The sequence below is a fragment of the Monodelphis domestica genome, chromosome 1 (assembly GCF_027887165.1).
Source record: "Monodelphis domestica isolate mMonDom1 chromosome 1, mMonDom1.pri, whole genome shotgun sequence".
NCBI classification, from domain to species: Eukaryota; Metazoa; Chordata; class Mammalia; order Didelphimorphia; family Didelphidae; genus Monodelphis; species Monodelphis domestica.
The window spans coordinates 171,079,596-171,093,327 of NC_077227.1; the positions used below are offsets into that span (position 1 = coordinate 171,079,596).

Genomic DNA, 13,732 nt, shown 5'->3' on the forward strand with positions numbered 1-13,732 from the left:
TGGAAGTTCAGTCACTATATCACAGCACAGAAATTAGAGAGAGCTGGACTTTGTCCTTCTTTCCTTACATCTCCAATCCAAAAGACCCTTCTTCCTTTCTGTCTCCAAGGCTAAAGGACATCTTCTTCCTTCTATCTCAAAAGCAACGAGACCTCAGACTTCCCTTGGCCTCTTCCTGTTCTATTCCACTACCATTTCTGCTCATTCCATTCCATTCTCTTGATTTCAAATCTTCCATCCATTCTTGACCCTTTCAAATCCCCAGACAATGATGTCATTCCCAGAGGCCAGAGATGGCATTTTCTCTTACTAGAATCAACAATTTGACCTTTTGGTTTGATTATGATTAGTCTTTTATTATTTTGTATTTTTTTATAGATGAATTTTTTTTTTTGCTGAGTTCTGGGTTATTCTCCAGGAATAGCTGAAACCCTTTTGATTCATTAAAAAAAGATGACCTCCAAAGAAAATCATACCAGAAGGAGAAGGATGACCAAAAAGGCAGGGATGAAATCCAGTCTTTAAGAACCAGAATACAACAATTAGAAGCAAGCAACTTCACAAGACAGCAGGACATTATAAAACAAAATTAAGAATGAAAAAAATGATGAAAATATGAAGCACCTCATTCACAAAACTGAAGATTTAGAAAATCATTCCAGGAGAGAAAACCTAATAATCATTGGTCTACCAGAAGACCATGACAAAGAAAAAGCTTGAACACCATACTACAGGAAATTATCCAAGAAAACTGCCCCAATATTCTAGAACAAGAGGGAAAAGTGAAGATTGAAAGAATCCACAGATCACCTCCTGTACTTAATCCCCAACTGAAAACACCCAGGAATGTTATAGCCAAATTCAAGAACTATCAGATGAAGGAAAAAAAATATTACAAGCTGCCAAGGAAAAGTCATTCAGATACCATGGAACCATAGTGAGGATAACACAGGATCTGGCTGCATCTACACTGAAGGACTGAAAGGCATGGAATATGATATTCAGGAAAGCAAGGGAACTAGGTCTACCACCAAGAACCAACTACCCAGAAAAACTGACTATATTCTTACAGGGTTTTGAAAGTATGGTCATTTAACAAAATAGAAGAATTCCAAGAATTTGTAAAGAAAAGACCAGACCTGAAGAGAAAATTTGATGCCCAAGCACAGAACTGAAGAGAATCATCAAAAGGTAATTAAGAAAGGGGGGGAAAAGAAAAACAAACCAAAAAACCCCCCAACTTTTTTTAAGAGACCCAATATGTTAAAATTATATGTGTCCTATAAGAAAAGAGATCATTAGTAACTCTTAAAAATTGTTATTATCACCTGGGTAGCTAGAAGAATTACACTTAGAGGGAACAGTGAAAAACTGTATAGGATGAAATGCCAAGACATAAATATGTATATAGATATATGCATACATAAATACATATATATGTGTGTATGCACACACATACATACAACTAGAGCTTAAAAAAGAGGTTAATACTAAAAGTAATGGAAAAAGAAACAAAATGGGGTAAACTTATATGTCACAAAGAAGCACATGGCAGGAGCAGGGGAGAACATCAAAACACTGGAAGGGTAAAGAGATTGGAGATAGGAAATACTCAACTCTTATGTGCATTGAAATAGACTCAAAGAGGGAAGAACAATCAAATAAATTGGGGCAGATCATTTATTTGTAAACTATAGGGAAGTAGAAGGGTAACAAACAGATTGGTGGGGAGGGAAGCAGTACAAGGGAGGGATAGGGTGGGGTAGTTTCAAAATACTGTAAAGAAAATAAGAGGGGAATAAGAAGGGAGGGGGGTAGAAAGGGAAGTAAAATAAGGGTGGGAATTAGGGTTACTGATTAAAAACAAAACATTGGTGTAGAAGAAAGAAGTAAAAGAATAAAGGGCAGGACTAGGAGTGGAAATCAAAATGCTAGGAAATACCCAGCTGGTAATCATAACTCTATATGTGATTGGAGTGAACTCACCCATAAAATGCAAGCTATAAGCTGAGTGGATTAGAATCCAAAACCCTACCATATTCTGTCTACATGAAACACACATAAGGAAGGTAGACATGCATAGGGTAAAAGTAAGAGCATGGAGCCAAATCTATTGGGAATCAATTGAGAAAAAGAAGGCAGGAGTTGCAATCATGATATCTGACAAAGCCAAAGTAAAAACAGATCTAATTAAAAGGGATAGGGAAGGTAATTACATCCTGATAAAAGGCAGTTTAGACAATGAGGAAATATCTCAACATGTATGCACTAAATGGAATAACATCCACATTTCTAAAGGAGAAACTAGTGGAGCTCCAGGATGAAACAGATAGAAAAACTACTAGTGGGAGACCTGAACCTTCCTCTATCAGAACTAGATATATCAAACCAAAAAATAAATAAGAAAGAGGTAAGAAAAGTGAATGAAATCTTAAAAAATTAGAGTTAGTAGATATGTAGAGACAAATACATAGGGACAAAAAGGAATACACCTTCTTTTCAGTAGCATATAGTACATTCACAAAGACTGGCCATGTACTAGGGCATAAAAACATTGCAAATAAGTGCAAAAGAGTGGAAATAATAAATGCAACCTTCTTAGATCACAATGCAATGAACATAATAATTAGTAAGGGTACATGGAGAGGCAAATAAAAAATTAATTGGAAATTAAACAATATGATTCTCCAGAATCGATTGGTTAAAGAACAAATCATAGAACCAATTAATAATTTCACTGAAGAAAAAGACAATGATGAGATATCCTTTCAAAATCTATGGCATGAAGCCAAAGCAGTACTCAGGGGGAAATTTATATCCTTGAGTTCATATATTAACAAATGAAAGAGGGCAGAGGTCAATGAATTGAGCATGCAAATTAAAAAAAAAAAAACTAGAAAGTGAACAAATTAAAAATCCTCCAATGAAGACTAAATTGGAGATCCTAAAAATCAAAGGAGAAATTAGTAAATTTGAAAGCCAAAGAACTATTGATTTAATAAGTAAGACTAGAAGCTGGCATTCTAAAAAAGCAATTAAAATAAAGTACTGGTCAATCTAATTTAAAAAAAGGAAAGTAGAAAACCAAATTAATAGTATAAAAGATGAAAAAGGAGATCTCCTCTAATGAAGAGGAAATTAAGGCAATCATTAAAAACTATTATGCCCAATTATATGGCAATAAATCTAGATGATATGGATGAATATTTACAAAAATATAAATTGCCTATACTAATAGAGGAAGAAATAGACTATCTAAACAACCCCATATCAGAAAAAGAAATTGAACAAACCATCAAAGAACTCCCTAAAAAAATTTCCCCAGGTCCAGATGGATTCACAAATGAATTCTATTAAACATTCAAAGAACAACTCATCCCAATATTATACAAACTATTTGACAGAATAAACAAAGAAGGAGTTCTACCAAATTCCTTTTATGACACAAATATGGTACTGATTCCAAAGTCAGGCAGGTCAAAAATAGAGAAAGAAAAGTATAGGCCAATTTCCTTAATGAATATAGATGCAAAAATCTTAAATAGTATACTAGCAAAAAGACTCCAGCAAGTGATCACAAGGGTTATTCATTACACCAGGTAGGATTCATACCAGGGATGCAAGTGTTACAAGGGAATCACTTTAAAAGACTGATATATATTAATTTAAGGTCGCCAAGGAATCAGCTATGTAATTCCTAAATGAAAAACTCAAGTCAGCCGTCAGCCTTTTTTGGAGTTTAATTACAATAGGAGCAAGAAAGGAATTAGAGATATATATAGAGAGAGAAAGGGGAGAGAAGGGAATAGGGCTTAAATACCCCTTCTGTTTAGGCTGGGCCAAAAGGCCCAAGCCCTTAGATAGCTGGGGCAAAGAAAGGAGATCAGTCCCTATTACTCACGTGTCCAAAATGGAGAAACAGTCTCAGGGGCCCCCACCTTCAGCTTCCTTCAGAGCAAGCCTTCTCAGAGCCCAGGAACCACACCGACCAAAAAACTCCACCACCTCCTCGAGTCTCCAGACCCTCCTATCTTTAAGGAAACCATCCAAGTTGCCTCCCCTCAGTCCTCACATCTACCAATCACTCTTCATCAATTTCCCTGTCAATGGAGGCTCTCGCTTAACCCAGGACCGCCCAGAGGTTTCTGGCTTTTGCACATGTCTGTTGAAGGTCATATTTTTCAAATGATTAAATCTTTACTCTTTTGTTACAGCCCTTTCTAAATCCTGTTAACTTGAGTATGGTAGAGATTGGAATAATTAAATTTTGATCTAGGCTGCAGCCCTTACTCAATCCTATTAGGACTGAATAGGGTGGAGTATCTCCATTGTATCAATTCTAAAATCAATCAAGACTCAAAGAAATTCCTGTTCTATGCTCAAGCATAGGTCAAAGTCCTTTCCATTGTTCAGCAAAGGGTTTCTGTCCTAAAGTAATCTTAAGAAGGGAAGAGAAGGAACCTCCCATGCCAATGGAGTTCCCATTCCAATAGACTATCAGTAAGAAATTTTCCAAGTATGAAATATCCCAATGGTGAAATTTCCAACATTTATAAGTCTAAGGAAATTTTGAGGTTTACACAAGGATGGTTCAATATTAGGAAAACCATCCACATAATTGACCATATTATCTAGTAAACGGACAAAAATCACATGATTATCTCAATAGATGCAGAAAAAGCCTTTGACAAAATGCAATACTCATTTCTATTGAAAACACTAGAAATTATAGGAATAGAAGGGCCTTTCCTAAAAACAATAAACAGCATATATTTAAAACCATCAGCAAACATCATCTATAATGGGGATAACCTGGAAGCCTTCCCAATAAGATCAGGAGTGAAACAAGGATGCCCATTATCCCCTCTATTATTTAACATTGTACTAGAAACACTAGCTGTAGCAGTTAGAGAAGAAAAATAAATTGAAGGTATTAAAATTGGCAACGAGGAGACCAAGCTATCACTCTTTGTGGTTGATATGATGGTCTACTTAAAGAATCCTAGAGAATCAACCAAAAAGCTAGCCAAAATAATCAACAACTTTAGCAAAGTTGCAGGATACAAAATAAACCCACATAAGTCATCAGCATTTTTATATATTTCCAACACATCTCAGCAGCAAGAATTAGAAAGAGAAATTCCATTTAAAATCACCCTAGACAATATAAAATACTTAGGAATCTATCTGCTGAGACAAACACAGGAACACAAGTATAAAACACTCTCCATACAATCAAAACTAGTTCTAAACAATTGGAAAAACATCGATTGCTCATGGGTAGGACAAGATAACATAATAAAAATGACAATCCTACCCAAATCAATTTACTTATTTAGTGCCATACCCATTGAACTACCAAAAATTTTTTTTACTGAATTAGAAAACATCATAACAAAGTTCATTTGGAAGAACAAAAGATCAAAGATATCCTGGGAAATCATGAAAAAAAAATGTGAAGGAAGGAGGCCCTGCAGTCCCAGATCTCGAGTTATACTATAAAGCAGTGATCATAAAAAAAATTTATTACTGGCTAAGAGACAGAAAGGAGGATCAGTGGAATAGACTTGGGGTAAGTGACCTCAGCAAGACAGTCTATGATAAATCCAAAGATCTCAGCTTTGGGACAAAATATCCACTATTTGATAAAAACTGCTGAGAAAAATGGAAGATAGTATGGTAGAGATTAGGTTTGGATCAACATCTCACAACCTACACCAAGATAAATTCAGAATGGGTAAATGACCTGAATATAAAGAAGGAAACTGTAAGCAAATTAGGCGAACACAGAATAGTATACATGTCAGACCTTTGGGAAGGGAGAGGCTTTAAAACCAAGAGTCACAAAATGCAAAATAAATAATCTGGAATACATCAAATTAAAAAGTTTTTGTAAAAACAAAACCAATGTAACTAAAATCAGAAGGGAAACAACAAATTGGGAAGCAATCTTCATAAAAACCTCTGACAAAAGTTTAATTACTCAAATTTACAAAGAGCTACAACAATTGTACAAAAAATCAAGTCATTCTCCAATTGATAAATGGGCAAGGGACATGGATAGGCAGTTTTCCGATAAAGAAATCAAAACTATTAATAAGCAAATGAAAAAGTGTTCTACATCTCTTATAATCAGAGAGATGCAAATCAAAACAACTCTGAGGTGTCACTTCACACCTAACAGATTGGCTAACATGACAGCAGAGGAAAGTAGTGAATGCTGGAGGGGATGTGGCAAAGTATGGACATTAATTCATTGCTGTTGGAGTTGTGAATTGATCCAACCATTCTGGAGGGCAATTTGGAACTATGCCCAAAGGGCGATAAAAGACTGTCTGCCCTTTGATCCAGCCATAGCACAAAGAGTTAATAAGATAAAAGCTTGTACAAGAATATTCATAGCTGCGCTCTTTGTGGTAGCCAAAAATTGGAAAATGAGGGGATGGCCTTCAATTGGAGAATGGCTGAACAAATTGTGGTATCTGTTGGTGATGGAATACTATTGTGCTCAAAGGAATAATAAAGTGGAGGAATTCCATGGGAACTGGAATGACCTCCAGGAATTGGTGCAGAGTGAAAGGAGAAGAACCAGGAGAACATTGTACACAGAGACTGATATACTGTGGTACAATCGAATGTAATGGAATTCTCCATTAGTGACATTGTAGTGATCCTGAACAACTAGGAAGGACACAAGAACACTATCCACATTCACAGGAAAAACTGTGGGAGTAGAAACACAGAAGAAAAACAGCTGCTTGATTACATGGGTTGAGAGGATATCGTTGGGGATATAGTCTCTAAATGAACATCCTAATGCAAACACCAACAACATGGACATAGGTTTTGATCAAGGACACATGTAATGCCCAATGAAATTGTGAGACCACTGTGGGAAGGTTGGAGTGAGGGGAGGGAGGGAAATAATATGATTCTTATAACCAAGAAAAAATGTTCTAAATTGATCCAATAAATAAATAAATAAAAAAGAGGACACTTTCACAATCCTCAGGAGTTCTCCTCCTCAATCCCAGAAGCCACCAAAAATGATTTAAAGTTAGAAGCGGAGAATTATAGCTGATTATTTCCTTAGGTTTTTCCATTCACATCCTCTTTCCCTCAGGTGACTCATTATCTGCTTCTCTTGGCTGTTTGGGCCAAACCATATGATTCAAGAAGACAATTCCCTTGGTCCAATGAGTTCAAACTAGTCACCCTTGTCTCTGTGCACATCAGGGCTGCTAATTAGCTGCCTTTTCTTTAATTACAGCATTTAATATAGTTCTTTGTGCTGCTTGAACTGTTGGAGATATTTGGGTTTCTTGAATATGGTGTGTCTCAAGGCCAGGTAGGTGAGGAAGAGGGATAAAAAGCTGTATCATAGGATGAATAGATTTCCTCAGGTTTCAGTGATAGATAGTTATGATGACAGAATTAAAATATACAGACATGTTTAGCTAAACAGCTAGTGATTAGAGAGTGAAGCCTAGAGATAGGATGTTCTAGGTTTAAATCTGGCCTCTGAAACTTCAGCTGACTCCGGTCAAGTCACTTAACCCCAACTGCCTACACCTTACTTCTCTTCTGCCTTAGAACCAAGACCTAGAATTGATTCTTAGATAGAAGGAAAGGTTTCAAAAAAATTTCCAGAAATGAGTGAGATGATGACTTCAGGCAAGAAATTTAGAGAGGACATGAGTACCCAGAAGAATAAATTTGGTGTAATTTAGACTATAGGAAAGGAAAAATGTTCTGTTAAGTCACCTTCAGTTTTTTTTAAACCCTTACCTTCTGTCTTGGAATCAATATTGATTCCAAGGCAGAAGAGTGGTAAGGGTTAGGCAATGGGGGTTAAGTGACTTGCCCAGGGTCACACAGCTAGGAAGTGTTTGAGGCCAGATTTGAACCTAGGACCTTCCATCTCTAGATCTGGCTCTCAATTCACTGAGCCACAAAGCTGCCCTCAACCTTCAGTTTTAACTCAAAGTCAAATACCTAAGGGAAAGACCCACCATATAGTAATAAATTTGAAATTATTACTATGGATTATGGGATTCAAAATTAAGGAATTTAATTCTTTACTTGTCCTTACCAATGACTCATTTTTTGTTTCCTTTCAGGAGAGAGGAAGCTTAATTATAGGAAGGTGGGAAGGCAGGATTTTAAAATTATATGCTTCACTTTTATCATTACTTAAAGTTCAAGTGTATACAATCAATCTGATTGAATGGGAGGGCTTTCAGATTGGACCAGTACAAAATGTTATTAGTGGGCACAAACCCCAGTGAAATAGGTTAGAGAAGGTCTGATTGGGAACTAATGCAATGAAAATAATCACTAGGGGATATTTCAGGGTAATAATAAAAAATGTACTACTCATTAATCCTATAACATGAACAAAAGCAAAATAAATTTCTAAAAAAAGTGTTACTAATCCTTTTACTAGTTTCCTTATTAGAAATCATTTCAATTTCCAGTCATAGTAACTTAGAAATGATGTAGATTGGGTTTAAGAGGAAAGGAACAAAGGTGATACAAAGGGTTAAAACCATAGAGTATCACAGTTCCCATTAAAGAGATATTACCTTGGTAATGACTTCAAGTACATACCTGGGAGATTCTAATAAGGGTGATGATAATTTCTTCTTCATGATCATTTGACAATAAACCAGAGGAAAATGACTTGAATTTAAGATACATTTCATTTGGATATAAGAAAAACCTTTTTGGGTACTTAGGTGAGTCAATGGACAGAGTACTGGGCCTGAAATCTGGAAGGTTCATATTCTTGAGTTCAAACCTGGCCTCAAACATTTAATGAATACGTGATGTTGGGGAAGTCTCTTGACTCTGTTTGTTTTAGTTCCTCATTTGTAAATTGTGTTGCAGAAGGAAATGGCAAACCACTCTAATATCTTTGCCAACAAATCGCCAAATGGGTTCACAAAGAGTCAGACAGTACTGAAAATGATTGAACAGCAATAACAAGAAGAAATATATGTATACTGTCCTAATGAAAGCAATTGATGCTTAATTCTTATAGCTTGAAGAAGAAAATATAATATCCATATATCTTGCATGGTTTAAATATAGTAGAAGATAGAGAGGGACTGTATCAGAGGATCTTTTGAGTTTCATTCTAGAATTATAATTCTGAGTAATTGTAAATGCTTTTCTCTATTTTCTTCATTGTCACATTGACTGTGAATCTGTTGGAGGAGACTGACCCATTACATTTGGAGAAGAATTGAATACAGGCATCCAGAAAGTAAAGAATTTTTATTAATTAATTAAATTAAATCAAAATGATTTAATCAGATAAAAGAATTCATGGGTTTGATGCATGGAAAATCCATGAAGTCCCTGGAGATTTATACAACTATATACAACTAGTCCATTTGAACTAACCATTCTTATCTCTCTATATTTTGTTCTTGGTTATAATCATCTTGATTATGAGAAAACTGAAGTCAAGGGAAGATGATTTGAACAGAGTCAATACTCTTCCTATTATCTGGCATTATCTTCTTATCAATCATGTCTCTAGAAGACTTCCCTATTTTGGAAAATTAAGTTCACTCTCAGAATACCAAAATTTGCCACCACCGAAGATATTAAAAGTCACATATAAGGACTAATTGATTTATTTTGATCAGTCATAATGTTCTTATATATTTTCACATATGGACATTCCCTTTGTCATCCCTTGAATTTTCACCCACGATATCTATACATAACATATTCACTAAAACAAATTTAATCTTTAAGTTCAGTGCAATAAAATAGATACTGGAGGTGTAAAGATGACAATTACAATTTTCCTTGTTTTCCTTGTTTTCGAATTCTTAGTTGAACAATCAATGACTAAGTAGTAAGACTCCATTATCTCCCTCATATCCTCTAAACTCATTAATCCCATTAAAAATATATGGTTTCAGCTATGATAAAAACAAAGCATGAACAGAGCACAGGAGATGGAGATAAATAAGCCCAGGTTCAAATTCTATCTTAGAAAGTGACTAACTGCAAAATACAATTAAGCAATCTTACTTAATGCAGTTGTTTATCTTACTGGTACTCCAATCCTCTTCCATCTATATTGGAACAAAAAAATCACATAACCTTTTCAGGTGAACACTTTGAAGAAATTTCCCTTAATTGGGGCAGTGAGGTTGTGTAGTGTATAGAGTGTTGGGTCTGAAGTCAGGGAAACCAATTTTCCTGAGTTCAAATCTGGCCTCAGACACTTACTGCCTGTGTAACCATGAGCAAGTCACTTCATTCTCTTTGCTTCAGTTTCCTCATTTATAAAATTTGCTAGAGAAGTAAATGGGAAACCCCTCAGATATTTTCTTACTCCCCCCAATGACATCTTAAACAGTTAGGCAAGACTAAATAAACAGTTAGGCAAGACTAAAAAATGACCCCCCCAACAACTTAATAAATTAACAGTAATTGCATGCATGTTTTATTACAGTTATTAAATCTTTTTCTTTTGTTTGCACACTTTGTTTCACTACAGAGATGAAGATATTGAAGAAGATAATTCATTGTGTGAAAGGTTGAAGAGCAATTAAAATTTAAATACTGCACAGTAATTCATGGCACTAATAGCCACAAATTCGTAATTTCTTGTTATCCTCTTTCTTCAGGTAATATCGCTGCCTACTGTGCTCAGTGGAGTCAATGGATGAAGTGAATCATTCTGTAGTGGCTGAGTTTGTGTTTCTTGGACTCTCTGATTCATGGGAGATCCAGCTTCTTCTCTTCCTCTTCTCCTCTGTAGTCTATGTGGCAAGTATTCTGGGAAACCTGCTCATTTTGATCACTGTGATTTTTGATTCTCACTTACATTCTCCCATGTACTTTCTGTTGGCCAATCTCTCCTTCATTGACATGGGAGGTTCCTCCATTGCAGCTCCTAAAATGATTTGTGATCTTTTCAGGAATCATAAAGTCATCTCATTTGGTGGCTGTGTTGCTCAGATTTTCTTTAGTCATGCTCTTGGAGGTGTTGAGATGGTGTTGCTCATAGCCATGGCATTTGACAGATATGTTGCCATATGTAAACCTCTCCACTACCTGACCATTATGAATCCAAAAATGTGCATTTTGCTTTTGATTCTTGCCTGGATCACAGGAATCACTCACTCAGGGGTCCAATTGGCTTTTGTTGTACATTTGCCCTTTTGTGGTCCTAATATATTAGACAGTTTTTTCTGTGACCTTCCTCAATTCATCCAACTGGCCTGTATGGACACCTATAGGCTGCAATTCATGGTCAATGCTAATAGTGGATTCATTTCTCTGATTTGCTTTTGTGTATTGATTATCTCCTACATCTTCATTTTAGTCACCGTTCAAAAACAATCCTCAGGAGTCTCATCCAAGGCTCTCTCTACTCTGGCAGCTCACATCACTGTGGTGTTTTTGTTCTTTTGCCCTTTGATTTTTTTCTATACATGGCCTCACCCTGTATCCCACCTTGATAAATTCCTTGCCATCTTTGATGCAGTTGTTACTCCCTTTCTGAATCCCGTCATCTATACATTCAGGAACAAAGAGATGAAGTTGGGAATGAGGAGAATGTACAGTCGTCTTGCCCTCTTAAAGAAATTCTCTTAAATGAATTGTTGGTCAAGACTATGGATCTTGAGACTCGAGTCTTGAGGAATGAAAAAATATTTCATTGAAGTAACAGATAAATTTATGCCTTAGAATATGCCTGGATTTGTTGTATGTAATCAGAAATTCACTACCTTCAAGATTTTGTATCTTTAGCTATTTGAAACTGTTATAATGATAATAATAGCTAATATGTATGTAGTATTTACAATGTGCCATAATGTGCCTGTGCTAAGCACTTTAAAATTATTATCTCATATGATTCTCACTACAATCCTGGGAGGCATGAAGGTGTTATTATTATCATCATTTTATAGATGAGGAAATGGAAGCAAATAGGCATTAAACTACTTGTCCAGGGGTACCCAGTTTTTAAATGTCTGAGGTTGGATTTGATTTCATGTTTTTCTTCCTTACACCAGACCCAGTGCTTTCTCCCCTGGGCCAGCTAGCTGTCAGCAAACCTCATGATTTCCATGATTCTGTTTCTGGAATCTTAAAAAGGAGAAGTGATAGGAATGTCCCTCAGTGCTGGAAGTGAATTCTATTTCTTGTCCCCATCAGTTTTCTCTCCATAATATCTAACTTTTTCCTGTATATCAGACTAATCATGTAATTTACCTCCAGTCTCTTTCACCATTCAACTTGTTTGTTTTTAATTTCATTGCATTTGAATTTATGAACTACTTACTATTTACAAGGCATTCTACTAGGGTCCTTAGGTAGGAAGACACAATGTAAATCCAGGCTCTACTGCAGTATAGTGGAATGAATGAAATGAAAATGAATGAAAGTGCTCAGTTCAAATCTTATCCTTTGATACTTAGTAGCTATATGGTCCTCAAGGTGTTACTTTATCTCTCTGTGCCTCCAACTCCTCCTTACAGGGGTATAATAATAGCATTGACCAAAAAATGAGATAATGTATGATCTATGACTAGTAAACCTTATTATTCTGTATAAATATGAACTGGTATTATTATTTTATAAAATCCTCCAATTATTATTTTGCCTTCCTCTATGTGAATTATAAATATTACTTAATTATATAGTTATAGTTTATTATTATATGATTAGATAATTATATTACTATATGATATCAAAATTCAAGTAGAAATTCATGTCTTCTCATTTTAAAAATGAGTAATTTGAAGCAGAGAGAACTTATGTGGTTTGTTTGAGGTTACATTATTAATGATCAACCTGTAGATTAAACAATAAAAACCAAAATCTCTTGACCTTGGGTCTTTGTAAATAATTTTTTTTTCACACTTTCAAGCCTGTTTAGATTCCTGTAACTTTCTTTTACTCTGAGAATACATTGAGTCTTACCATATATTTAGAAGTTTAATCCTATGAAAATCAGAAGGGAATACTCAGGGTACATCACAACCTTATTTATATCCTGATTTTTCCTTTATAATAATATTCTGCCTTTATTTCAATGTTTACTTTCAATCTTTCCCATATTTTCACTTTCATCATGAACTTAGAGATGTAGAAAATCATAGCATTTGAGAATTGGAAGGGATTTCAGTGGCCATGTGGTCCAACCAAACCAATCTCCAATATAAAATACCTTAAAAGTTGTGCAGTCTTTGCCTAAAGATATCCCTCATGTTTCTTGTCAGGCCCTTATGTCTTTAAATATTAATGATTAGAAAAATTTCCTGGCATCAAGCCTAGATTTGCCCATTTTTAATTTTGATCTTTGGGGATGAAATAATTAAAAAAATATTTCTACCCATATATATATATATTATAAAGTTTATTGGAAGGGTAGACAATGTTCCTATAAGTAACCTGACCACATGGTGCCTAGCCTGCCAGTCTCTTCCTCATTCCCCCTCACCTGCCTGCTCTGTTTCTTCTCCTCATGGTTTTCTCCCATGGTACTCCTTGATTCTGCCCCAAACCTTAACTTTTATTGACGTACAGAAGGTACACCGAAGCAACCCTGGCACAAATGTAGAAATTGTGTATATGTTGTTTTGGAAATATCTTAATTCTTGATGGTGCTGAACTTGGAAAGCTTTCAAGCTCTTAATGTAACATTAGAATTTGGTCCTATTTGCAAACTGTAACATTCTGAGGCTTGCATTTTGAA

At 35.4% G+C, this 13,732-nt stretch overlaps 1 protein-coding gene across 1 annotated transcript; it reads left to right on the top strand.

Annotated features, from left to right (window-relative positions):
• Positions 1-10,686: 10,686 nt before the first annotated feature.
• LOC100028222 (olfactory receptor 4F6-like) lies at positions 10,687-11,625 on the top strand. Its single transcript, XM_007480108.3, has one exon. The coding sequence runs from the start codon at positions 10,687-10,689 to the stop codon at positions 11,623-11,625; it is 939 nt and encodes a 312-aa protein (XP_007480170.1).
• Positions 11,626-13,732: the final 2,107 nt, after the last annotated feature.

What these genes read in the sequence shown, in the direction of transcription:
- LOC100028222 (XM_007480108.3), top strand. Translation starts at nt 10,687, where the DNA reads ATGGATGAAGTGAATCATTCTGTAGTGGCTGAGTTTGTGTTTCTTGGA.